At 41.4% G+C, this 27,618-nt stretch overlaps 1 protein-coding gene across 8 annotated transcripts in view; it reads left to right on the forward strand.

The window, feature by feature from the left end:
* Positions 1 to 27,618, forward strand: part of PAX2 (paired box 2) — a 165,495-nt gene that overhangs the window by 114,182 nt on the left and 23,695 nt on the right. For 7 of the 8 annotated variants that reach the window (XM_087871849.1, XM_060694986.2, XM_034425346.3 and 4 more), the window contains 2 exons: positions 14,846 to 15,021; positions 19,274 to 19,400. The exons of the other annotated variant lie outside the window; for it this stretch is intronic. In XM_087871849.1, coding sequence (XP_087727975.1) covers positions 14,846 to 15,021; positions 19,274 to 19,400 — 303 coding nt within the window. The remainder of the gene's footprint in view (positions 1 to 14,845; positions 15,022 to 19,273; positions 19,401 to 27,618) is intronic. 8 annotated transcript variants of the gene reach the window in all.

The raw sequence follows: 27,618 nt of genomic DNA on the forward strand, positions 1-27,618 counted from the left end.
AGAAAACAAAATTCTTAAAATAAAAAACAAGAAGAAAGGAAGATCATACTAAATTACATCACATTTTAAATAAATGTAAAAATATGTATGTCTATATAACTTTCTCAGATTATGATTATGGTACATTATGATACAATTCAGTGAATTAAACCTAAACCAACTAGAATTATATTGTCCAGTCATGCCTCTCTTGAGCACAAATCTAATTTAAAGACTGCTATTTAACCAGTTAAAGGGGACGCGGTGGCTCAGTGGCTAAGACGCTGAGCTTGTTGATCAAAAAGTCGGCAGTTCAGCGGTTCGAATCCCTAGTGCCGCGTAATGGGATGACCTCCCATTACTTGTCCCAGCTTCTGCCAACCTAGCAGTTCGAAAGCATGTAAAAAATGCAAGTAGAAAAATAGTGACCACCTTTGGTGAGAAGGTAACAGAGTTCCATGTGCCTTTGGCATTTAGTCACGCTGGCCACATGACCACGGAGACGTCTTCGGACAGCGCTGTCTCTTTGGCTTTGAAACGGAGATGAGCACTGCCCCCTAGAGTCAGGAACGACTAGCACATATGTGCAAGGGGGAACCTTTACCTTTACCTTATTTAACCAGTTGTATTAAGCTAACTTTTAGAGTCTGGGACAAGAATGTTCTTCCATTAATACGTAATCATCTTTTTTTTTTTTTTGCAATAGTCCAAGCCTGATAATATATATCCAAAGTTCCTCAGAGCCTGAAACATTCGAGATTTTTGGATTATATTTTAACAAAACATTTAACATTTTTAATCTTTAACTGCATTCCAAGGACCTGATTCACTGCAATGATAATATCTAACCAGCAAGTAATTACAAATGAACTATAAATTGGTCACCAATGTTTCTTCAAATTTATGAGGGGGTGGGGGGAAACAGACCCTAAAGAGATTTTTTTGCTGAACTAAATTGTCACAAGAAACATATTTAATATTCCTGAAACTTTTGATTGGGCAATATTACAGAATATTCTAATTTTTCCTAGTAAAGCCCTTCTCTATCACACTCACTGAGTTTCAGAGGTGAGGAGGCCATTGGGGTCAAACAATAGTTATTTTTAAAATATTTTGATTCAATTTTTAAAATTTTCTTAGTGATTTTTTAGTTATTTTTCTTACTGTGTTTTAAATGTACACTGCTCAAAAAAATAAAGGGAACACAAGCAGAAGATATCCGAGATCTATGGGAATACAATAGTTTTCTGTTCCCTTTAGTTGTTTGAGCAGTGTATAAACTACTGTATGTAAAGAACAAAGTATTTAATAAGGCTATTTCATTCATTCAGATCTCGGATGTCTTCTGCTTGTGTTCCCTTTATTTTTTTGAGTAGTATATATATATTGCTATTCAGCTCTTTGGTTAAACTATTCCTTTTGTACAATCTCAAAGGTTTAAAATATAATTACTTAATAGTTGATGCAATTTGATGAAATTTCTGAGCCAAATCTATCTTTTAAATATAATTGTTTCAAACAGTCAGGTTTTTTTTTATAACAGAAAAAACTTAAATTGAAATTTTCTGCCCAACTTAATCTTTTTTTTTTTTTTTTTTTTGGAGGGAAGAGTTCTTGGTGCTCTTTGAGCTTGGTTGTTTTTATGCAGACATTTCATTACCAAATTACATAACTGTCTTCAATGATAGAAAAGCAACAATTTTTACTGTAATTAAACAAAGAACTTGCTAAGATTTTAAGCATAGCAAACTATGTTTTAAGCTGGACTCACAGTGATTACATAGAAGTATTTCATTCCAACATATGAATAGAAACATATACTTGTAAGCCTAATGGCATTGGTGGAAACTGGAAAAAATAAAACCACTACAATCATAACAGGAGATCCTGGAGAGCAGTAGTGAAATCCAAATTTTTTTACTACAGGTTCTGTGGGCGTGGTGTGGCTTGGAGGGCATGGCAGGGGAAGGATACTGTAAAATCTCCATTCCTTCCCCCCAACTCCAGGGGAACGATACAGCAAAATACCCATTCCCTTCCCACTCTTGGGGGAAAGATATTGCAAAATCTCAATTCCCACCCCACTCTGGGGCCAGCCAGAGGTGGTATTTGCCGATTCTTCGAACTACTCAAAATTTCCGCTACCGGTTCTCCAGTACCTGTCAGAACCTGCTGGATTAGATCAGGGATGTCAAACTCGATTTCATTGAGGGCCGCATCAGGATTGTGTTTGACCTCAGGGGGCCAGGGTGGGTGTGACCAGGGTGGGCATGGCCAGCTCAACGTTACTCGTGTCAGAGGCGCCTGTGGTGGCCCGAGCACTCTGCCAGCGAAAATGGGCTCCCAAGCCCCGTTTTCGGCTGCAACGTCCTCTTGCAAGCCTCTGCCAGTGAAAACGGAGCTCAGGAGGCCAGGCACTGGCAGAGGCACTGCAGGCCAGTCCTTCGCTGTTTCTGGGTTGGTTCCACGGGCCAGATCTAAAGCATCCCTCAGGCTGGATCCAGTCCGCAGGCATTGAGTTTGACACCCCTGGATTAGATGATCAGTTAAGGTAAAATTTCTATGACAACAGCAGTTTTCAAAATATGTATCAGTTTCGATGCAAACATAAATGTAGAATAATAATAATTGCATTTCTATTCTTCATTATAACATAATACCAAATGAAACCTAAGAAGCGTAAAAAACCCCTCCATAATTAGCCCAATCCTACTAATAATATTTATCAATTATGGGTCAGAGGCTATAATGACTAAGTAACACTAAATTTATGTAAGTAACCTTATCATTAATATCAGCCTAATTATAGACATTTGCTCACTAATCTTTACATTACTTTGTGGCCTGCCTGATCAATCCATTATCTGATACATAGATGCTAATGCGCTTGCTGACATATTTGTTACATATTTAGTTATTTTTCTCACTATAATATTTATTCTTATAATTGCAAAGAATGCATTTCAAAAACAAATATGGGAGGGTGCCCGAATTCTATCATCCCTATTGGCTGGTTGACACAATGACTTCAGTCATAAGCCTTACAACTCACATTAGTCCTTCTGGGCTAACCTTCACTGTTACTGGATTGTTATAAATTTATCATGGGACATATTTTTTCCAATTAAAAATTACTAACAATATGCCCTTGCCTAGGAGTAATCCAAACAGCAAATGGTAAATAAGGTCAATTTAAAAGAATAACAGGGATCATCTTTTCACACTTTATTATTATTATTTTTTCTTAAAGGTGACGAAAACAGGATCAGGGTTGCATTGAATGAGCTCATCCTCTTTTGTAATTGTAACTTTTACACCTTTTCTAGTGCAAAGATCACCAATCTGCTATTTTTTTTATTAATATCAGACCTTAATTTTACATGGTAGGGTTCTTTTTTGTTGTTGTTAAAATATATTGAAAACATCTGAGCAAACTCACACAATATTCAGCAGCAATTTCTGTAGTTTAATTTAACTAAGCATATCACTTTTTCTTTTCCATCTTGATTCTGTATTAATTTTTATATATACTGCCCGGCTTCAAGTAACATACCACAAACAGTCAAGCTGACTTTACACTGTGTATTGAACCAAATAGGGATGAGGTGGCTCAGTGGCTAAGATGCTGAGCTTGTCGATCAAAAAGTCAGCAGTTCAGCGGTTTGAATCCCCAGTGCCGCGTAACGGGGTGAGCTCCCGTTACTTATTCCAGCTTCTGCCAACCTAGCAGTTCGAAAGCACGTAAAAAATGCAAGTAGAAAAAAAGGGACCACCTTTGGTGGGAAGGTAACAGCGTTCTGTGCGCCTTTGGCGTTTAGTCATGCCAGCCACATGACCATGGAGACGTCTTCGGACAGTGCTGGCTCTTCGGCTTTGAAACGGAGATGAGCACTGCCCCCTAGAGTCGGGAACGACTAGCACATATGTGTGAGGCGAACCTTTCCCTTTCCCTTTTTTTACTGAGCCAAATATATTTTAGGTGGAATGTCTGACCCCATCATGATGAAGTTCATTTTTATGGCCCAAGATAAGACACTTATCTGTCATTTGACTTGCATTGTCTGGGAGGGCTTTGTTCAGAAGGCAAGTATTATGCTCTGGTGTTTCTTACAGATTCTTTTTGGGAAAGCTTCTGAGATATTGGGGACAAAATATCTCTTTTTCCTGAGGTCAATTTGCAAGCGGACTGGAGTTTGCATGGCTAGAATTGTTTAGCCTCTTGCTTGGCCTAAGGTGTTGCTGGGTCTGCAGGGGGTACAATAGCCTACAGTATCTAGGCAAGCTGGAGGAGCTACTGTGAATGACAAGCACAACGTATTGATTGTTTTCTAAACTCAGCCCAGCCGATGGAAGGTAATTAATGACTCCATTTGCCTCTGTACCAACAAGAACAATTGAGTTTGAAACAGCAACAACTGACAGTGATGTGAAAGCTCCCTGAGGGAGATATTGTGAAGAGAAGGTGACTGGCTCCCGTTGCTTGGGGACACACGCAGGAACGTATCCAAGGAGGAGAGGGCGAAAGGAAGAAGGCAGGGGCTGTGGCAGACTGGAAGGTCAGAATAAAAAATATCAGTGAGGCAATTTCAAAAATAGAAGATGCTTTGAAAATGTGATCGCCGAAATAAAGGGCACCCTTATATTACCACCACCACCACCCCAAAAAAAGTGGGTGCCAACTTAGAAGATTCATTCTAGGTCAGTGATAGTTAACCTTTTTGGTGCCGAGTGCCCAAAGCGCACTCCCACTCACCCAAATGCACACATGCGTGCCGGAACCCCCAAAATGTAATGTAAGTGTCCCCCACGCATGTGCCCTGCCCCCTCCCACCAATTTTTGGCTTCCAGGTTGATGCAGGAGGCTTTCCAGGCCCAAAATGGGGAGCAGGGCGGCCTCATTCGGTGCCCCTGTGCCCGGTTTTGGCTTCCAGGTTGGTGCAGGAGGCTTTCCAGGCCCAAAATAGAGCCCGGGAGGGGGGCAGCCCTCGCATGATGCCCCTGTGCCCCGTTTTGGCTTCCAGGTTGGTGCAGTAGACCTTCCAGGCCCAAAATGGGGCACGGGGGGGTATGTGCACGCGCTCCCTCTCCCCAAATGCAATGCAAGCACCCCGCGCATGCACCCCGTCTCCCGTGCATCCGCAGCAGAGACCTGAAGACCAGCTGTTTGGCAGGAGGAGTTCACACATACGTGGTGGAGCTGGGCTGGGGCGAAGGCTGGAGTGCCTGCAGAGAGGTTTCTATATGCCACCTGTGGCACACGTGCCATAGGTTCGCCATCACGGTTCTAGGCAGATTTTTTTTTTTAAGATTTTTTTTAAGATTGCCTTAGCTGGTTCTTGTTACATGCTAGGCTAAGATAAACTACTTTATAGTTCAATGTGCTTTCCAAACCATCCATGGTGCCAACCAACCATGATTAGTTGGTATCTTGGTTTCATGAACTAGCAAAGGTCATTTAGTAGTCCAGGTTTGCATGGACAAATCTTTGCTCTTTCCACCGAGTCATAGAATTTGCTTGCTTTCTACTTGAATACCAGTTACATGGGAAGACAGACAGATCTGCAAATCAAAACCCTATTGTTCAAAATCTCTTGCATGAGCCTTATTAAATAACTGAACTGATTTATCGTGTATTTTTATCAGCTCCTTTCTCTTTCTTAGTTTATCTTATTTACTTACACACACTAACACCCACTGTCACAGAAAGAAAAATAGCGGCCACTCCATGGCCATTGCCAACACAATAACACAGAGTTTTTCCACCCTATATCATTCTTTCAATTTCTCTATTTTTTAGCTACTGATATCACTGAACTGTTCTTTATACTCACGTTGACTTTTCACCGTGTCAATAGTACTATATATGTTGTGTATCACTGTATATTAGCATCTTGCCTTTTGTCTTTTTAAGCAGTGCCCCTCTTCCCAATCAAATGGGTTCTATTGACAGATATGTGTCTCAATACTATGATTTATTATATAGAAATAATACACAAATGTACAGTATTTAGACCCCACTCCCTGTTTTGCTTTTGGATATCTAACAACTATAAAGACACTGCTATAGGGGTGGGTTCTACTTACCTTTACTACTGGTTCGCATCGCGCACCTATGATGACATCTGAGTCAGTGGGCGGAGCCTCCTGCCGATTTTATTACCGGTTCTTGTGAACCGGTCCGAACCAGGGGCAACCCACCACTGCACTGCTATCACCCCACCCTGAGGCTTTTAGCCCTATTCACACCCTTTAGGATGTATGTCTTAAATGATAGCAGCAAAGCCCCATGTTTCCTGAATAAGATTTGGGAAGGAGGCAAAATTAGTTATTCCTGATTGCCACAAATTAACTCAATGTAAGGACTTGCCAACTCCTCTCGCTTCAAGAAAGCAGAACTCTTCAAACAGGTAGCATTTCAAAAGGAAACTTTTATTGAGAGAAGGTGATAGCAAGTAAAGTATCGGAGGTATCGAAGGGTGAAGTTGAAACACTGGAAGTACTGGGCCCAGCGTACTTGTTTGGGGGATAATTTCCGTGGGATTTTAAGGGCTTCCAGATTCTTGTGATTTTTCTCCTTCCAGAAAATGGCACCAAGTAAGGAGAGCCCAATGGACAGCTTGAGCCTGTTTCTCCCAGACAGCCCATCGCTGCTCTGTGTCCGTTAATTTTTTTGAGCTGTACGCACAGGGCTGCAATTGCCCCTGCTCGTTTTCCTGGAGCAGGACAGCCCCAACTGCCACATCACTGGTGTCTGCTTGGATTGCGAAAGGCTCTTCCAAGTCCGGATGTTTTAATACTGGTTTGGCGAAAAAGAGTTTTTTTAGTTTCTCGAATGCCACCTGGCATTCCATAGTCTACTTTAAGGGTTGGCTCGGCTTGGCCTCCCCCTCCCTTTCCCAAGCAGCAGGGGTGAAATCTAGCAGTTTCTGACAGGTTCTGGAGAACCGGTAGCGGAAATTTTGAGTAATTTGGAGAACCGGCAAATACCATCTCTGGCTGGCTCCAGAGTGGGGTGGGAATGGAGATTTTGCAATATCCTTCCCTCACGAGTGGGTAGGGAATTGGGATTTTGCAGTATCCTTCCCCTGGAGTAGGGAGGGAATGGAGATTTTGCAGTATCCTCCCCCTGGAGTGGGGTGGGAATGGAGATTTTGCAATATCCTTCCCCTGCCACGCCCACCAAGCCGCGTCCACCAAGCCACACAATGCCCACCAAGCCACCCCCACAGAACCGGTAGTAAAAGAATCGGTACCTGCCAAGCAGGTACATCAAAGTGACAGGAAGACCGGAAACAGGAAAGGGGTTGTAAAGGAGCATCCAGGCCCACCCTCCCCATCATAATGGCAGCATCCCGATAGGGATCTAAGGGACCTGACACTCAAGCCACTTTCTGAATGGTGGGTATAGCCTTGAAATGAGAAGTGGTGCATCAGTTGCTAAACAGAAAATCCATGCACTAGTCCTTGCCGTTAATTTTATTGCAGAATTAAAACAGTAGCATCCTATCACAGAATGTTACTTGATGCAGAATCTGAATACATTTGCTACTTAAACCTTAGTCTCGTGGTCTTATGTTTGACCCTTCTTTTGATTTATTTATACTGCAGTCCTGTATATATTGACCCAGAGGTAAATCTGTGCAAGTATGTCAGATGCAGACTTACGCTTTTCTGCTTCTTCTTTCATTGGTTTGCCATCTTTCTCTGTGTCATCTCTGAGATCCCGAGTTTGTGTAGATATCACCCATAATCCTTGAGCAGAACTATCAGTGGGGTATGATTGATCAATTGAATTCCCTAGCAGATGAAAAAATGTGGGATTAAATAGTGTATTATGCACACAAAGAGTTCAGACTTGATGTTCATTTCAAGTTCATCTTGCCCGCCTTCTGCCACAAGATCAGGCAATCAATAGGAGAGCAGATATCATATATCACTTCTCTCCATCCCAGGGAAAGCACCATAATCTCTTGCAAATTTAGAGTGACAGTCTTGTCAAGATCTTAAGGAACCTGAATAAATGAAGGAAAAGGGAGCTTACACTGGCTTGAGAAAGCTCAGGTTTCTCTTGCGGATTGAATCGCTGTGTATACGTGGATATTTATGCACAGATATATCATTGTTATAAATACTAAGATAGCTACTGGGCAGAGTGCGTTCATTAATTCATTGTTCAGTTTGCAGTACCCAAAGTGAAGATCATTTAGGTTTTAGAACAAAAAAAAAGTAAGAAGCTAAATGTTCATTATTTTATTATCTCCAGTACCATAGATTTTGATGGATTGGAAGATAAGGCAGAACTTGTTTTCACTCTTCCCAAAAGACTGGCACTGTGATATAGTCATAGAATCATAGGGCTGGGAGGAACCTTGGAAGTCTTCTAGTCCCACCCTCAACGCATAGCTCATTCCATCACAGACAAATGGTAGTCCAATCTTTTTCTGAAAACCTCCAGCGATGGAGCACCCAGAACTCCAGGAGGGAAGCTGCTGCACCAGGGGTGAAATCTACTTACCTTCCCTACCGGTTCGGAAGTGCACACACCGCATGGACCCTCTGCGGATGTGCAAACCCTTCTGCACATGCTCAGAGGGTAAAAAACAGGTTACTTCCTGGTTAGGTCAGGTCCTGACTGACTGGTCAGAACCTGCTGAAACCCACCTCTGGTTTGAGCCCATGATGCTGTATGGTGGAGTGAGCTCTTGTCATTTGCCCACCCAGCAGTTCAAGACCATGTAAAAATTCAAGTAAATAAACAGGTACGACTCCAATAGGAAAAGCTAGCAGCATTCCATGCAGAAGCGGGAGTCAGCATCAGACCTGCCCAGGTGTGAGGTGAGGTCTGCAGAAGAAAGCCTGGATGGCCCGACATCCCCCGAACGCTGCTAGCCAGATAGTTTGCCCCAGTGGTGAAATCCATTTTTTTTACTACTGGTTATGTGGGCATGGCTTGGGGGGGCATGGTGTGGCTTGGGGGCATGGCAGGGGAAGGATACTGCAAAATCCCCATTCCCTCCCCATTCTGGGGCCAGTCAGAGGTGGTATTTGCTGGTACTCCGAACTACTCAAAATTTCCACTGCCAGTTCTCCAGAACCTGTCAGACTGTTGGATTTCACCACTGGTTTGCCCCATGTACTATGAATAGCGGACATGCGTAAACAAAGTAAACTAGTGATCTTAGGCTGCCAGAACTACTCTATGGTAAAAAGCATTGTAGAACTCCCTGGCTATATATATGCTATATGCTAAAAAGAAAAGAAAAGTCAATATGATTGGTATGTAGTTCCTAAATCCAGTTTTTCCCCTTTTTTGTAGATTGGAACCACATTAGCAATAGCAATAAGACTTATATACCGCTTCATAGTGCTTTTACAGCCCTCTCTAAGAGTTTACAGAGTCAGCCTATTGCCCCCCAACAATCTGGGTCCTCATTTTACCCACCTTGGAAGGATGGAAGGCTGAGTCAACCCTGAGCCTGGTGAGATTTGATCTGCCGAACTGAAGCTAGCAGTCAGCTGAAGTAGCCATCTTGGCTCTTATTAGAGCTTATTAGATCTCTTATTAGATCTTTTCCAGTGCTCCGGCAATTCCTCTGTGCTTTAGGAGCCATGAAAGATTTTGCTTAGTGATTCTGAGATCATATCTGCTCACTGCTTCAGAACCCTGACATGTAACTCAGCTGGTCCTGGCAATTTGAACTCATCTAGAATAGATAGGTATTATCTTTATCAATGTCTTGCCTAGTTTTACCTGCATTTCTGATCTGTCTCCCATGGTGCTGCTTATAGTAGTTGCAAGTTTTACTTCATTCTGAACCTTAAACTTTCCTGACTCTGTCATTGCAGATTTGGGCAATTTGTTGGTATTCTGCTTTGGTTATGTGTCTCTCTTTCAAGTTTTATACTTCTACTTTCTCTCTCTCTCTCAGAAGGTTCTTTAAGCAGCCATGCTGGTTTTATCTGAGGTGCTTTTTTTTTTCTTCTGTGGTATCTTATTTTTTAGAGTTTCCAACATTATTGAATTGTTTTTTCCCTTTAGGATTTCCATCCATGGAATGTTTCCTAATCTCTCTCTTAAATTTGTTGAAATTAGCTCTGTTAAAGTCTAAAACGCTAGTTTGACTTTTTAATAACATGCTGAATTTTAAATATAAGATGCTTTTATGTAGGGAAAAGCTTTCACATGACCTGTTGATTGACACATAAATATTTTGTCAGACAGCGAAAGCACTTTGGCAGTTTGTGTAGGCAATCTATGAGAAATTCTTAATGCTGAATTATCCTGCTACTAAATTCAGGAAAGAATCTGATATCCAGAACTGTTACTACCAATGGCGAAAGGGAAACTTCCTTTTATCCAATGAAAGTCTTGTTTGGGATAATAGAGAGACATCAATTGGTCAACTAAACTTTGTACCAAAGAATGGTAGCAGTTGCTGCTACCAGTTCGCCCAAACCAGCTGAAGAGCAGATGAAGGCAATTGTATGGAAGTAAAGCAGAAAAATAGATTATGGGGCATATACGTTACTGCATTGTTGTTCAATGCAAGCAGGGAACAGCTCAGAGCAAGGGATCAGGTAGAGCACCAAGCGGAAGAATAGTAGGACAGGAAGACATAGGAAAAGTTCCCCAAAATGAAATTGTGAATAGATGTCAGCTGTTTCCACTCTGATCCTTGGTCCTATTATTCCATCTTGTAAAACTTATCAGAAGTCTCTGGATGTCGAAATAGCAATCTGGAGCACAGTTAAGGAAAAAAGAATCCTACAGCAATACATGACTCAGCAATAATGCCAGAAAAAACTGTTCAATTGTTCTCGCAGGATTTCTCTCTGGGACAAAGGTTTCATTCATCTATCCCTGAAAATAAGACATTCCCTGATAATAAGCCCAATCAGGCTTTTGAGGGCATGCGCTAAAATAAGCCTCCCCCTGAAAATAAGCCCTCCCCGAAAATATTTAAACACAGAGCTGGAAATCAGCTATGATGGCAAGAGGAGCCCCATCTTGCTCCATGAGCCCCAAAATAATAAGACCTCCCCAAAAATAAGGCCAAGCGCTTATTTTGGGGTTCAAAAAATATAAGACAGAATCTTATTTTCAGGGCAACATGGTGGTGAACTAAAATTTGTATCCTTCAGATTTAGATTTAGTAGAACTCTTGGATTTTGAACATTTTGAATCAGTGATTAGATCAAACAGCTTCTTCCCCTCCCTCTTTCCCCTTCCGCACGAGTGTTGGAGAAGGAAAAGAAGGAGGAGGCTGCAGGCTTGTTGGCAACTTGTACTAATCAATATATAACATTGTCCATGGTCTTATTGTATTAGTTTACAGTATATAATGCAGTATTGATTATATCATACTGCAAAACCACATATAGCCAGGAAGATCAAAACAGAGTAGTAAAGTTGAGGGATATATGATCTGCATCCCGAGAATTTCCTTTGGTTGCAGTAGAAAAAACCACATGCTGTTTATAGAAGATGGATATTGCCTGCATAATGCAATTAGTTTCTTCTACCTTTCAGGGATTTTTTTTTGTTTTTGTTTTTTAATTTGATTTATATGCCGCCCTTCTCCGAAGACTCAGGGCGGCTTACAATGTGCTCAGCAATAGCCTTCATCCTTTTGTATATTTATACAAAGTCAGCTTATTGCCCCCACAAACTGGGTCAGTTGAAGTCAGGACTTACTTTTAACTCTCTGGATTACATCTACATAATGGGCATAGCAAGAATATGCTGTAGACCAGGGATGTCAAACTCACATCGTTACGGCGGTGTCACATGACATTGGGACTTCCCCCCCCTTCGCTAAACCAGGTGTGGCAAGCACGTGATGCCTCAAGCCAGCATGCTGGGAGTTTGACAGCCCTGCTGTAGACACTTAAGATTTTAAATTTATTTTTATATTCACTATTAAGAGAATATGAAATTTTCTTCTCTTTTACAGATGTGCTATATTTTTTAAAATTTATTTATTTAATTTATTTATTTAGTTTGTCAAACATGTATGAGATAACAGGTATAAGTATAAGGTATAAGGCTGTCTTTAGAAGAGCACTTGACGGCCGTGACCGGGAGGATTTTTCATCAGGTTCGCCTGATCCGCCAGTTGCGTCCCTTTCTGGATCGGGACTTGTTACGCACGGTCACTCATGCCCTCGTCACCTCCCGTCTGGACTATTGTAACGCTCTCTACATGGGGCTCCCCTTGAGGAGCACTTGGAGGCTCCAACTGGCGCAGAGTGCGGCCGCGCGGGTGGTGATGGGAGCGACGTGGCGCTCCCATGTAACGCCTCTCCTGCGCGAGCTGCACTGGCTCCCAGTGGTCTTCCGAGTGCGCTTCAAGGTTTTGGTCATCACCTTCAGAGCGCTCCATGGCTTAGGACCTCGCTATTTACGGGACCGCCTGCTACCACCAATAGCCTCCCACCGACCAGTACGCTCCCATAGAGGGGGGCTCCTCCGGGTGCCGTCGGCCAAACAGTGTTGACTGGTGGCCCCCAGGGGGAGAGCCTTCTCTGTGGGGGCACCTACTATCTGGAACGAGCTCCCCCCCGAGATATGGAGGATTCCGGATCTGCGTACCTTCCGTCGCACGCTTAAGGCGTTCCTATTCCAGCAAGCCGGCCTGACCTAAACTTTTCCTCTTTTAAACGGGAATTTTAAATTTGGTTTTAAATTATTGGGGTTTTAAAATGGTTCAGCCAAATTTATTTAATTTGTTTTATCTCTATTTTAAATTTTGTATTTATATGTTTTATTTTATGGCTGTTCACCGCCCTGAGTCCTTCGGGAGTAGGGCGGTATACAAATCTAATAAAATGAAAATGAAATGAAATGAATAAACATGGGCATGAGTATAGGTAATGAGTACAAATAAATGAGACAATGGACAGGGACGGTAGGCACGCTGGTGCGCTTATGCAGGCCCCTTTGCAGACCTCTTAGGAATGGGGTGAGGTCCACGGTAGACAGTTTAAGGTTGAAGCTATGGGGGTTTGAGGATGTAACAATGGAGTCGAGAAGAGCATTCCAGGCATTGACCACTATGTTGCTGTAGTCGTATTTTCTACAATCGAGTTTAGAGTGGTTTACCTTGCGTTTGTATTTATTGTTTGCCCGTGTATTATTGTGGTTGAAGCTGAAGAAGTCATTGACAGGTAGGATGTTGTAGCAGATAATTTTGTGTACTATACTTAGGTCAGACCGTAGGCGGCATATTTCCAGGCTGTCCAAACCCAGAATTTCAAACCTGGTGGCATATTGTGAGCAGAGGAGTGGAGTAAAAGTGAGAAACCGCAATACTTTTAGTTCAAGGCAAGAATAGTGCAAATTAGGTAGGATGTATGCTAAATAATTTCTCCCTCAAAAAGTTTTGCTTTGTGTAGCTAAAATGGTATCAAGAGATCTTACACTTGGAATCTATAACAAAAGGTACTATGGTGTTACATACACAGATCAGTCTGCCTAGTGAGGTTGCACGTGTACTCTTTTGCATATAAGAAGGATCGCATCTTGAGTTAAGTCAAATATTTTTTTTTAATCACTTTGAGTATGTCTTATCTTAGGTGATATGGTTTTTCAGATGTTGCATAAGAGCTGCTCCTGTTGAAAAATTGAGATATTTTTCTTTCGAAGAGTAATGAAAACAATGGCATGGGAATGGTGTGAGAAATGTCAAGATTATTTCTTTTCAAATGTACAAATTGTTTGCAAGTCACATAAAAGTTTCTTTACACCCCAGATTTATTTATTTACTTGCTTGTGCTGCCTATAGTAGATTTATTTTTTAACCCTGGCAAGTTGTCAAACATTCACCACTAGGTTATAATTCCTTGCAGCCAAAATATACCAATCGATATAGAGGACAAACTCTAAGTTAAATATCTCTGCCGAGGGTTAAATGTGGTTTTGAAGCTAGCATATTTTCTCTGTGAAAGAAAAGGATAGAATCTTTAACAATTTTAAGTCACCTAGAATCACCTCAAAGTGAGATGGGCGGCATATAAGCTAAATAAATAAATAAGGACTGAGATGGCAGAAAGGGTCAGCTAATTTCTAGATTGGCAGGGATTGAAAGAGGTCATGGGATGTGGTAAGATAGAACAATGTGGGGTAGTAAATACCACCACAAGACGGATTTGCACTTGGCTAACCAACTGTGCTCAGTGTGTAATTCTCAATGGAACTACATCTACATGGAGAGAAGCATGAAGAGGGGTACCTGAAGGTTTTGTCTTGGGGCCAGTGCTCTTCAACATCTTTATAAATAACCTAGATGAGGGGATTGAAGGGGTACCCATCAAATTTGCAAATGACACCAAACTGGTGAGAACTGCTAATACTTTGGAAAATAAAATCAACATTCAGAAGGATCTTGACAGACTTGAGCATTGGGTCAGGGTTCCAAGTAAGCAGTGGTGAGAAAAGTAAGGTCCTGCACTTAGGCAAGAAAAACCAAATACATAGCTATAAAATAAGTGGTACAGTAGTTGAGGAGCTAGAGATAGAGATGGGGGGGGGGCAACCTATTCTCCAAATCACCAGAGAACGGGACAAGAAGCAATGGATGGAAGATCATGAAAGATAGATCTGACTTGAAACTAAGGAGATATTTCCTGACAGTGAGAACGATTAACCAACAGAACAGTTTGCCTCCAGGAATTGTGAGTGCTCTATCACTGGAGGTTTTCAAGAAAAGATTGGACTACCATTTGTCCATGATGGAATAAGTCTCCTGTTATGGACAGGGGGTTGGACTAGAAGATGTCCAAAGGTCTCTTCCAGCCCTAAGATTCTATGCTGTTTTTCACAAATAAAAGCCACACTAATGCCCTTATCTCTTCCTCTGTCTCACAGAAGTAACAGAAAGCTCGGTCCCCAATGGCGATTCCCAGAGCAGTGTGGATAGTTTGCGGAAGCATCTTCGTGCCGATACTTTCACACAACAGCAACTGGAAGCATTAGATCGCGTCTTTGAGCGGCCTTCTTACCCTGATGTCTTTCAGGCATCAGAGCACATCAAATCTGAGCAGGTGGGACCCATTTGAAAAAACAAACTTGATGGGAACCCTATAACTGCAACGGATAACTGTTGATACACTTCTCTTACAAATTTTAATAATCATGCCTTTCAGGGAAACAACACTGAAGGGGCAAATTCTTAAAATAAATCTTAAAATGAAATTACCATTCCAAGAACTGGGGTGGTGGCTATGGTGATTAAATTCCCATAGAGCTAATTTATAATGTAAATGTGCTGTCTGCTGTACAAATCTTGTGCAAAAGGTTGCCCACTTTTATATGGCATACAGCATATTTTTATTTGCAACTAGCTGATAACTCGGAGTTGCCCGGGTATTTATTTATCCCAATCCTTACAGCTCTTAAAAGTATAAGTACAATATACACATTATAAAGTAAAATCATACACAAAATCATTATAAGTCTTTGGGCCCCACCCCCTATCCATTTGGCTGCTCACGCCCACCAGTAACCACCATCCGGCACCCGGTGGCACTGGGGCTGCGCTTGGGCAGCTGCCGCAGAAACCGCCTGGGCCGACACCCATCTGGTGGCAACGGTCCTTCCCGTCATCCAGAATGGCCCAGTGGGTGGCAAGTGGCCGCTGCAGAAAGCCTCCGGGACTGATCAGCTGGGCAGTGCAGCTGCTATATTCACTCCGAGGAGTATTAGGTGTGTCTTATCCCCACAGTATTTGTTTCCAGAGAGTAAGTCATCTATGTACCAAGTTTGGTTGAAATTGCTCGAGGCATTCCAGAGTTATGCTGGAACACACACACACACACACACACACACACACACACACACACACACACACACACACACACAGCCATTTATAGATGATAGATAGATAGATAGATAGATAGATAGATAGATAGATAGATAGATAGATAGATAGATAGATAGATAGATAATAGCAGGTGCTGCTGTAAGAGTTTTTTCAGTTTCTCATCATTCTGTAGTCTTCCTGGCTGGCTTTCACAGTATCTTCATTTAGGCAGGGAGGCTGCAGATCCTTGGAGAGAGGATCGCACAATGAAAGACTCACAGAGCTCCTTAGCACTTTATCACTTATCTAGCCAAAAGCCTTTTAAATGGAGCTTGTTTTCTATCCAGTTGAATAAAAAAATTATTGAAAAAAGGTGGAAGAAATGTTTGGCTCAGCCCAGTTTTAAACCTTACAAACCTTTGCAGAACACATCAACAGTTGACTACAATCCAGATCTACACAAATAACAGTATATACAGATATAAATGCACACATGTACAGATTTAAACCGTTGTAGGCAAGTACACCAACTCTCATAAGCTACTAACATTGACACAGCATCCATGTCATTATTTAAGAATTTGAAAATATATCTGATATATATATATCCATAGAAATATGCCCTTGTATTCTGTGTTTTACTGCAAATAATTATTTACAAGAGACACTACCATAGGCATGTGATTAAGTGGGTTAAATTACATTGCTACACCTACAAGACAATGTACTTCTTATTATATGGTTTCCCCATATAGATTCCACAATAGATACAGTAAATTCCACAGTTGCATAGAACTTTAAAAAATAAGAACTTTCTGAGTGATAGTCTTCTCTCTCTCTGGAGCAACTTGCCCCAAAGTCAGAAGTGTCTTCTTGTAAGATTCATTATTTTATTGATATGCTTAGCTTTACATACTGTAAGCCTCCTAAAATCATGAGATTAGGCAGTGTACATATGGAAGGGAAGGAAAAGTTTGAAAATTGGTCCTTGAAAATATATATATCTCCCAGAAAGCAACACAGAGTTGCAGTTTGTCAACAGAAAAAAAGCCCTGAAGCTTGTGAATGAGATTTCACACAACCAGAGCTGCAAAACAACTTAGTTTACGTAGGTAAAACCTGGCTAGAAAGAATATGCATATATATATATATATATATGTAGTGCTATTCAAAGAGTATTTGTATAAAATCTTATAGTAAATGAATATTTAATACATTAATATTTAATACTTCCTATATTCTATAATTTATCCTTTTTAAAATTTTAAAAATTAGTTTAGAACTGCATATTATACAGTTACTATGAGTCTTGCTACTCCTAGTGTTCCTGTATATAACAGTAAACAATATGTCTAACTTATTTGAAATAAAACTTACAATAAAAGAAGAAACCAAGTTTAAACTTTGAACAGAAAAGATGCTGAAGTTGAACTGCATACAGTAGTGGCCAAAATTGCGGAAACCTTTTGGGAAAAGTATTTTCTAAAATTAGCTAATAACACCACTTTTTTTGGGGGGGAGTAGTGCCATAAAATTATATATCAATGGAAAGATAATTTAATCAAGAATGTAATGCAATAACTTTTATGAAGGATTTGCTATTAGAATAGCAATTACAATATAAAGAAGAAAGGTAAAACGCGTAGAAAAAAAATGAGATATACAAAAATGATCACCATGTCAGTTAATAGTTGGGTAACCTTTAGCAGAAATTACAGCCTTACAACGTCTTCCCATGGAGTGAACCAAGTCTTTTAGTTCTGCAGCTCTTATAATGTAAAACCAAGATTGAATGATTGCTTCTATGAACTGAGTTTTAATGCTGGGTCGCTTCTGATGAACAAGTTTCTTTAGTCGGCTCCATAGATTTTCAATTGGGTGAAGGTCTGGGATATTCCCAGGCCATTCTAGCAATGGAATAGGATTATCTTGAAACTCACAAAAAAAAGTGGGGTTATTAGGCATCAAACCTGAAAAAGACACTTTTCCCAAAAGGTTTCCACAATTTTGACCACTACTGTATATTAGTTTAACAAACACTGCAGTTTATTAAGAAAAAAAAATCTGATTTTTCTATTGAAGTGTATTTCGTGCTATGCCAAGTGGATGCACGATGTACCCTCCCTAATAGCAGAAAGAAATCCAGGGAGAAATTAGTCATAATACACTATTATGCATTATACATTTTACCCTTCCTTTTTCTTTTTTTTCCTGGTCAGCCCAAGCCATGGAAGCCTCATCCAGAAGGAACCAGGTTTTTCCCCATTGCTTGAAATCAAACCCAAGCTCTGAAAAGGCCCTCCTGCATTTCCTGTCTCCTGGATTTGCAATTTATCTCCAAAGTGATTTGTCTTCACACACAAAAATCAAAGGCTTTTAAATCCCACCTCAAGCAGTAAAACCAACTACTAAAGTTGAAGCCAGCTTTGGATTTCTGCTATCCGGAGTCTCTGAGTTTATTACAATGAATAACCTTTATTTACTTTCATTAGACTATTAAATACCAGCCCAGTCATTCTTCCTCCAGAAACTCTGAATGGGGCCCATAAAACAAATCCAAAGCCTAATTGAGTTCATTTTAATTTCTCTCCAATCACAGCGAATTACTCCAGTGATAAATCAGGGGTAGCCTCACCCCCAACAGAAAGCCTAATTTGCAGCTAATTACAAAACTGATTTCTACAGAAAAATCAATACAAGAAGGAATTGGAAACGACTAGGCCAGGGAGGAGGGGTGGAAGCAGAAGAAAAGTAGCTCATAAGGAACTAGCATGAGAAATACGGACAGGGGGAGAAAAAAAACCCACCACAAAGCAAAAAGAGAGAGGGAGAGAGAAGAAAATCAGTTTTAATTTAACGTAATATTAATCAGAACAACTTTTTCCTGCTTTTTTTAAAAAAATGTCTCTCTGGTGCCTGCATCTGGTTTGGAGGCTACCACAATAAAAAGGCAATTACCAGTGCCTCTTGGACAGGGCATCCTTTCAGATGCAATGAATTCTCCCCCTCCCACCCTTCTGTTAGCCATGTGGCCTGCCCCCACCCCAATTTCATACCCCAATGCACAAGGGTTGGGGAGAAAAGAAGAGAGGTGGTTTAAAAAAAAAAAGGATCCCAAGAGTGGATTGGAGAATGCTTCTTTCTGTGGAGAGTAAGAAGGATTATGATTTTCACATTTTCTTCAAAATATAAGCCGGTCTTCGAATCCGATCTCTAGTTTTATCTAAGGTGGCTTGCCTGTTGGGAATAAAGGCAGTCACCCTAAATAAACGGGGATGGATCTGTTTCCTGAGGGAGAGAACTTGTATATTCATCAGGAAGTTGGCAGCTCTGGCCAAATCTTGCTCTTCGTTTGCTTTATTTATCTCTTCTTTGCTTCCATCTGTGCGGGGACGGCATTGTGCCTCTTCCCAACCTTTACTCCCCTCCATCTGCCTGCTCTTCCCTTTCTTCTAATCCATCAGTTAGAGAGCTGTCTTTTCTCTTCTCCCTAGGGTAATGAGTATTCCCTCCCAGCTCTGACCCCTGGTCTTGATGAAGTCAAGTCAAGTCTATCCACCTCTGCTAACCCAGACCTGGGGAACAACGTGTCAGGACCCCAGACATACCCTGTAGTGACTGGTAAGTGATGTGCCCACTGATGAGAGGCTATACTTTTGCTTTATCATTATTCCCAGTTGCTTGATAAGCATGTTACCCAAACACAAAGGGAGGGAGGGAGGGGAAAAAAGGAAAGGAAGAAAGGGGAGGGAGGGAGGGAGGAAGGAAGGAAGGAAGGAAGAGTAGGGAAGGGGTAGGCAAGATTGGAATCAACAGCAATAGCACTTAGATTTATATACCGCTTCACAGTGCTTTACAGCCCTCTCTAAGCGGTTTACAGAGTTAGCATAATTGCCCCCAACAATCTGGGTCCTCATTTTACCCACCTCGGAAGGATGGAAGGCTGAGTCAGCCTTGAGCCTGGTGAAATTGGATCTGCCAAACTGCTGGCAGCCGGTAATCATCAGAAGTAGCCTGCAGTACTGCACTCTAACCACTGCGCCACCGCAATTAATAAAATAAATAACTTTATTTCCAGTTTTAAACTGACAGTATAGCCCTTGGTCTGTTCTGAACCCACAAAAAAGAATCTCCTAAGAAATGTTGTATTAAAATATTTGAATAGTTTAACTATTGTTGATACCATAATGAACTCTAAATGAAACCAACCTTAAATCAGATGTCAGCACAGAAACTTATTCAAGTCATAACTTATACAGAGCAAAGTCTTAATATGCATCAAAATATGATAATCCATGGACCTAAAACACTTCCTAGGGGGGGAAAAAAGTCCATGAATTATAAAGGAAAAAGTGATACTCTGTAGAGTGACTAGCTTTGTTTCATATAGTAGAGTACTTGGATCCCTGCCTAATTTGATCTATATAATATTAGTGGAAAGGGCTCCGGTGGGATACATGCTCCCAAAGATATTCGTCTAACTTTTCAATGGAATTTACACCACTTTACATGAATTCTGGCCAAAGCATGTGCTAGTACTATACATTCTTTTATTACAACTATGAGGTATTATTTAATGGCTGCTAATAATTTAGGATTTAAGTAACGTATTTTAAACTTTTATATATTCTCAAAACGGCCTCTCAATTTAGCTAGAGAATAGAATGACTGCTCCAGGTTTTTTTTTAAAAGGTTTTCTGAGCTAGAAGCAACACATTTGCTTTATGCCTAACTATCGGCATCATAAATCCACTGGCAGTATCTCCAGATGGTTTCGTATTGACTAAGGACAATCAGATATGAACAGGAATAGATATTTTCACATGTTGGGATCTCTCTCTCTCTCTCTCTCTCTCTCACACACACACACACACACACAAAAACACACACACAAAAACACACACACACGCACACACGTGATGGGTTCTATTTACCTTTACTACTGGTTCGCAACGGGACACATGTGCGCTTCTGCACATGCACAGATCACCCATGATGACATCGTGGTGGGTGGGTGTAGCTTCCCGCTGGTTATCCTACCGGTTCTATAGAACCGGACCGAACCGGGAGCAACCCACCACTGACAGACACACACACGCACACACACACACATAGTGGGGATGGAGAGAGAGGGAAGGAGGGAGGGAGGGAGGGAGAGAATGCACTAAAAGGTATGTGAGGAACATTATTTATGCAAACATAGTATGATTCCCCCCCCTCTTTTTTTTTTTTTCCTACCATGTATTCAAATAGATAGAAATAGTATTGGATTTTAGTTAGGAGTTATATATTCTCATATTTCCTAAGTGGATGCATGGTCATCTATGTTAGTAAGTACAGTATCTTCTCAAACATCTCTGAGGTAGAGAGGGTTTTTTTTAAGATATACCTGCCTTTTGTCATCATTTTCAGATTAAATGACCTTTATTAAGATATTTAAAAGATAATAAACTGCTTCTTGCCAATTTTTGTTGTTTTTAAACCATTTATGTTTTGACGTGTTTGAGGTTTTCCATTGGGAAGTTATTCTGCATTATGTTATCGCTGAAGACATTAGTGTATTCATTGTGTAATGAAGATATTTCATGGAGAGGGGAAGTCCACCAAAGCTCTTCCCTAGGGATCCAGCTCTTGACTACATCATTATCGACCTCATTGACTAACATTCTAGATCAGGGGTATCAAACTCAAGGCCCGTGGGCCGAATGCAGCCCATGGGCTGCTTAGATCTGGCCCTCAGGGTCGGCCTGGAAATATCAAAGGACCAGCTGGCGGTGCTTCTGCCTGCCAAAAATGGACCGTGGGGGGGCTGCATACGGCCCGTTTTTGGCCCCCACGGCCTCCTGCAGCACCATGGTGGAGGGGAAGGGTTCGCACAATGTAATGAATGGTTATATGGTAAGATGTATGATCTATCTTTTGAATGGTATCACCAACCCTTGGCATTTACTGTATTCCCTAAAGAAATTCATTATTCTTCATTGCTCCAGTGAGTTGTGAGAAGGCAGCCCGTGCACTCAAGACCCACAAGAAAGGCTGAGTTAGAAGGACTAACTGGAGCCATAAGAAGGCTTAAAAAAAAGTAAAAATTAATTTACTACAGTAATGTCTTACCACTCTCCCCCACGAAGTTTTATTACTTCTCTTAAGGAATGGAACCTGAGAGTGTTTTAGAGTTGAACAACATTTGTTCAAATGAAATGTAGCAAATATAGATATAGTTATATAAATGTAGTTTAGATATAGTTTTTAGTTTCAACTCAGTTCTATGTCAGAATACTCTAAATGAGTATAAATCTCATTTATAATCATCTGGATTCACCACCTTGGAGCATTCCTCAAAGGAAAATAGCTCATCTATCCAATTTTTGACATTTATCAGCCAGAAATAATACCTGTATTGTTTATAGAAAATCAGCTCATGTACTGTAAAAATCACCATACTGAAAAAAATAAAATAAATTAATGAGTGTTACAAGCAGGCTATCAGGTTTCGATGCTATCTCAAAATAAAGGAATTTCCAAACTGCCGGTCTTTAAGGAAATTTTCTCTTTATTGAGCATAGTGATCTGTCCCTGGCTCTTTCGTGGTCAGTACTGACCTTTGCCCCCCAATCCCTCCCTTTCCGACCCCCAATTCTCTGCGTCTCATTGGCTATCTTCCAAGCCACTTTCCTCATCCCTTCTCCGTCAGATCACAGGAATGTCCCCCTCCTCCCATCTCCAAGGAGACAGAATATTCAAAGGAATTAAGTAAGCAAAAGTTCAAGCTTCTCCTCTCCTTATATATGTCAGTGCAGGGACGCTGACACAGGCGCTCCCTGTAACATAGCTTGTAAATATATGCTATGTATATTTCATGTATATCAGGATGTGGTGGCTCAGTGGCTAAGATGCTGAGCTTGTCGATCAAAAGGTCGGCAGTTCAGTAGTTCAAATCCCTAGTGCTGGGTAACGGGGTGAGCTCCTGTTACTTGTCCCAGCTTCTGCCAACCTAGCAGTTTGAAAGCATGTAAAAAATACAAGTAGAAAAATAGGGACCACTTTTGGTGGGAAGGTAACGTCGTTCCGTGCACCTTTGACATTGAGTCATGCCGGCCACATGACTACAGAGACGTCTTTGGACAGTGCTGGCTCTTTGGCTTTGAAATGGAGATGAGCACCGCTCCCCAGAGTCAGGAACGACTAGCACATTATGTACAAGGGGAACCTTTGCCTTTATCTATATTTCAGGCAGGAACATAAATATATACATGATAATTCAGGCCACAGTTGCAAACTCTTCTCCATTATTTTCACTTTTGTTTCTTAAGGCACTAGTAGCAAAAAGGCCTATATTTCACCATTTTCCCTTCTCAGGCTCCCATGCTAGCCAAGAACAAACTCTTAATTTATAGCGAAAATTTGTTAGGGATTATCCCACCAAACTATTTTAGCAAATTCCCGCTAATACTCTCTGATCACTTTTTCAGCACCATAAGCTCGCTCCCTAGAATCTGGCTGCCTTATGCTGAGGGAAGCGCTCATTTAGTCACCCACAATGAATAAGCAACCGGGCCGCGGGCCACCACATGCATGTACGCAGCTCGACTCCCACAAGTGGTGGACTGCCACACACATGCATGCATGCACAGCTTCACTTGCAGTCGAGCTGTGTGTGCATATATGTGCACACCGGCCCACTGCTCATGTGAGTCAAGCTGCACACATGCGCATGCGTGCCGGCCCACCATTTGCATGGCCCGATTCCCCTCTCCCCACCTCCAGCCAAGGCCACCAAGCTGCAAAGGTTAGGGATCAATGTCATAGAGCAGGGGTGTCGAACTCGAGTTCATTGAGAGCCGCATCAGGGTTGTGTTTGACCTCAGGGGCCAGGGTGGGTGTGGCCAGGTGGGCGTGGCCAGCTTGCCGTAACTTGTTTCAGGGGCGTCTGTGGTGGCCCAAGCGCTTTGCCAGCGAAAACAGGCTCCCAAGTTCCATTTTCAGCCACGATGGCCTCCTGCCACCCTCTGCCGGTGAAAATGGAGCTGGCAGAAGGCAGCAGGAGGCCATCGCTGGCCAAAAACGGAGCCTGGAAGGGGCACATGCGGCCCTCCCGAGCTCTGTTTTCGCTGGCAGAGGCACCGCAGGCCACTCCTTTGCTGATTTCAGGACGGCCCCACGAGCCAGATCTAAACACCCCGTGAGCCAGATCCAGCCCCCGGGCCTCGAGTTTGACACCCCTGTCATAGACTATTAGTATAAAATTGCTCATCATCAGCATACTGATAGTAATGTATTCTGAACTTTTTCATTCTTTATTTAATCTAGAATAAGTATTCTTTTTATTCTTTGTCATGTGCGCAGCTGTGGCTTTCAGGCAGTAATAATAATAAATATATTTTATTGGTATAATATGTTATTCCACCAATTCCTGAGCCTTGAACCCCAAACCAAAACCTAAGGGTTGCTCCAATAGTTCAGGATGGTAAGATATGGATCAGATCCATCTTTATTGACTTTTTCCAATATCTGCTTGGACATCTTATGGGAAATTCCATTTTCTCACTGTTTTGGGGTTCACCATTTTTTCAGAAAGGCCCTACCTTCTTCTGATGCAAACTGTGACTGAAGAATGGTGGATCAACGATTCCATTGTAATAACTCTTTAGCTTTTCTTATGACTTCTCTAGTTTTGTTTTCAGGAGGTGAATGTATTTTCCCCAAATTAGAAAAACAATCCACAGTCATAAGACATATTTTCTTCCCCGGCCATGTAATGAAATCTGCCTTTTCCCACGTTCATCTTAGTGTCTTGTAAGAATTTAGGATCTTCTTCTGCTACTGTTCTGCGTGACTTGTACATCCTATACCTGTTATGGCGAACTTATGGCATGCGTGCCGGAAGTGACACGCAGAGCCATCTCTCCGGGCATGCCAGTCGTCGCCCGTTGCTCTTCCAGGTTCTAGAGCGCACATGCGTGCTGGCCAGGTGATCTTTGCGTGTGCATGCGTGCCAGAAACCAGAAGACCAGGTGACCAGCATCCATGCACATGCCGGAAACTGGGAGCTCAGATCTGCTCTTCCGATTTCCAGCGCTTCCGTGCGTGTGTGCCGGGGAGCTGCTCTTCTGGTTTCCGGCGCCCCCCTGCACACATGTGCGCACTCCCGTTTCGGCACTTGGTGCTGAAAAGGTTCGCCAAGACTGTCCTATACTGTGTTTTGCATTATTTCAGTTGTCTATTCATGTCTGGTCAATATACACATTGTTAAGCTTTCTGAAGACACCTTTCAATTCCCATATGGGAAGCATTTATTTATTTTTTTTAATTTTAAAAACAAACTTTATTAAACTTAAAAAGATAAAATACAGTATATACAGAATACATTTATATTAATCCGAACAGCATTACTTACTCACAGCAAAAGATAGAAAAAGAAAACAAAACAAAACAAAAAAGAAAAAGAAGAAAAGAAAAAATGAAAACACGAAAAACAAAATATAGAAAGTGACTTTGTCACTTTATCACATCCTTTATCTTTTTGAAGGTGCCTGTTTGTTAATTTTGTTGTCTTACATAATTTTACATTTACTCTCCTTTCTTTTGGTTTATCCAATCATACCATCTATTCCACGCCGTGTGGTATTTTGAGCCTACCTTATCTTTTAACTCAAATGTTAATTTATCCATTTCAGTACAATTGTAAATTTTTTGGATTATTAGTTGATCTGTTGGCAATTGATCCGTTTTCCAATATTGATCTAGTGCCAATCTAGCTGCCGTAATTATATGTAATATTAAATATTTTATTTCTTTCCTATAGTTTTCTAAAAAAATTATAGGAAACTATTCTTTTCATTATATCCAGCTGTAGGCTTCAGGAGGTAGAAGTCACACCCATTCAGAAAAAATGGGTGTGGCAAAGTATCTGCAAGCATGCCAGATTAATTTGCCAGACATGTCTATTCTGATTTCAACATCAGTTGGGCAGAGTCTGCAGTAATCAGCAAGACAAGGTCATGTGTTATTACCTGGGATTCATTTGATCTTATAGAGCCCAAGGAAGTTGATAGGATGCTGTTTCATAGGAATCCTGCCACCAGTGGACTGGATTCATGTCCCTCTTGCATCCTTTGGACAGCTAGATGGGGGGGAGGGGTGTTAAACAGCTAAATCTGGAAGACTGAGATAAGGAGTTGCATGCATTGAGTGGTGCAATATCTCTTTTAAAAAAACCTCCCTTGGTCCAGCCAATTTTTCTACAACTTGCACCCATCTCCAATCTCTCTTTCTTGGCAATTCAGCTACAGAGCATCCAAGGTGAAACAGATTATCTGGATCCCTGCCAGTCAGAATTTAGGTAAGGTCATGGGACAGAAGCAGCATTAATTAGATAATTGGTGGATTATCTTTGCCAGGACTAAATGTACCCCACTTGCTAGTGTTGTCTTTGTTAGTATGGTATATTGCTGGACCATCTTCAAGAATTGGAAGTCAGGGTCACTGTTTTATATGAATTCCGTTGGACTTGTTCCAGTGCTTGACTCCATAATTGATCCAGTGCTTTCTCCTATTTTATTTAACATCCATAAGAAGCCACTTGATGGAGGTCAACCATTATTTGCATTGAACTCTGCTGACAATATCCAATTTTATCACTTTCCCAGGCAAAACTGCAAATGCTGTGGAAAGATTGAATTGGAGATTCTTGTGGGAAAACAAATTCACATTAAAATCTACCAAGATCAGTGTTGATTGTGGTAGTTACTCAAAACAGGGTGGTTCTATAGGCAAAGGAATTGGCTCAAGACTTGTCAGTCTTCTTGACTTCACAGTTCCTGCTTAAAAGTCAGGTGGTGACTTCGTAGAAGGTCTTAGAAAGTGAGAAAGTAAGCCAGTTGTGACTTTACCTGGAGCAGATGCCATGGCAATGGTAACCAGCAGCTTGCAGGTACTGGCAAAAAAGCCAACACAGTTCTAGGCTGCATAAACAGAGGGATAGAATCAAGATCACATGAAGTGTTAATACCACTTTATAATGCCTTGGTAAGGCCATGCTTGGAATACTGCATCATGTTTTGGTCGCCATGATGTAAAAAAGTTGTGGAGACTCTAGAAAGAGTTCAGAGAAGAGCAAGAAAGATGACTTAAGAAATTGGAGGCTAAAACATATGAAGAACGGTTGCAGGAACTGCGTATGTCTAGTTTAATGAAAAGAAGGACTAGCGGAGACATGATAGCAGTCTTCCAATATCTCACAAATATCTGCCACAAAGAAGAGGGAGCCAAGTTATTCTCCAAAGCACCTGAGGGTAGGACAGGAAGCAATGGGTGGAAACTAATCAAGGAGAGAAGCAACTTAGAACTAAGGAGAAATTTTCTGACAGTTAGAACTATTAATCAGTGGAACAACTTGCCTCCAGAAGTTGTGAATGCTCCAACACTGGAAGATTTTCAGAAGATATTGGATGGCCATTTGTCTGGGGTGGTGTAGGGTTTCCTGCCTGGGCAGGGGGTTGGACTGGAAGACCTCCAAAGGTCCCTTCCAACTCTTTTATTCTGCTTCTGTTTTATAATGTCTTGGTCACCATATGGCTGAATTATTGCAACACAATCTTGCAAGGTGATCCAGAAGCTGCAATTGCTTCGGAATGCAATAGCTGCTACCAGGGGAATCCTACCACTGCAAGATAACAGCAACTCTGAGATTTCTAATGACGCTAGTTACCCATACATTTCCAGGGCCAATTCAAAGTGCTACAAAATACTTTTGCAGAGCAGCACTAGGATCCATTAGGTCTTGCCAAAATTGATTTTGCCTGGGGGCTCAAAAAAAGAGTCATCTCACTGGCTCCAC

Source organism: Pantherophis guttatus, chromosome 6 (assembly GCF_059756535.1).
Source record: "Pantherophis guttatus breed Tessera chromosome 6, ASM5975653v1, whole genome shotgun sequence".
Taxonomy (NCBI): Eukaryota; Metazoa; Chordata; class Lepidosauria; order Squamata; family Colubridae; genus Pantherophis; species Pantherophis guttatus.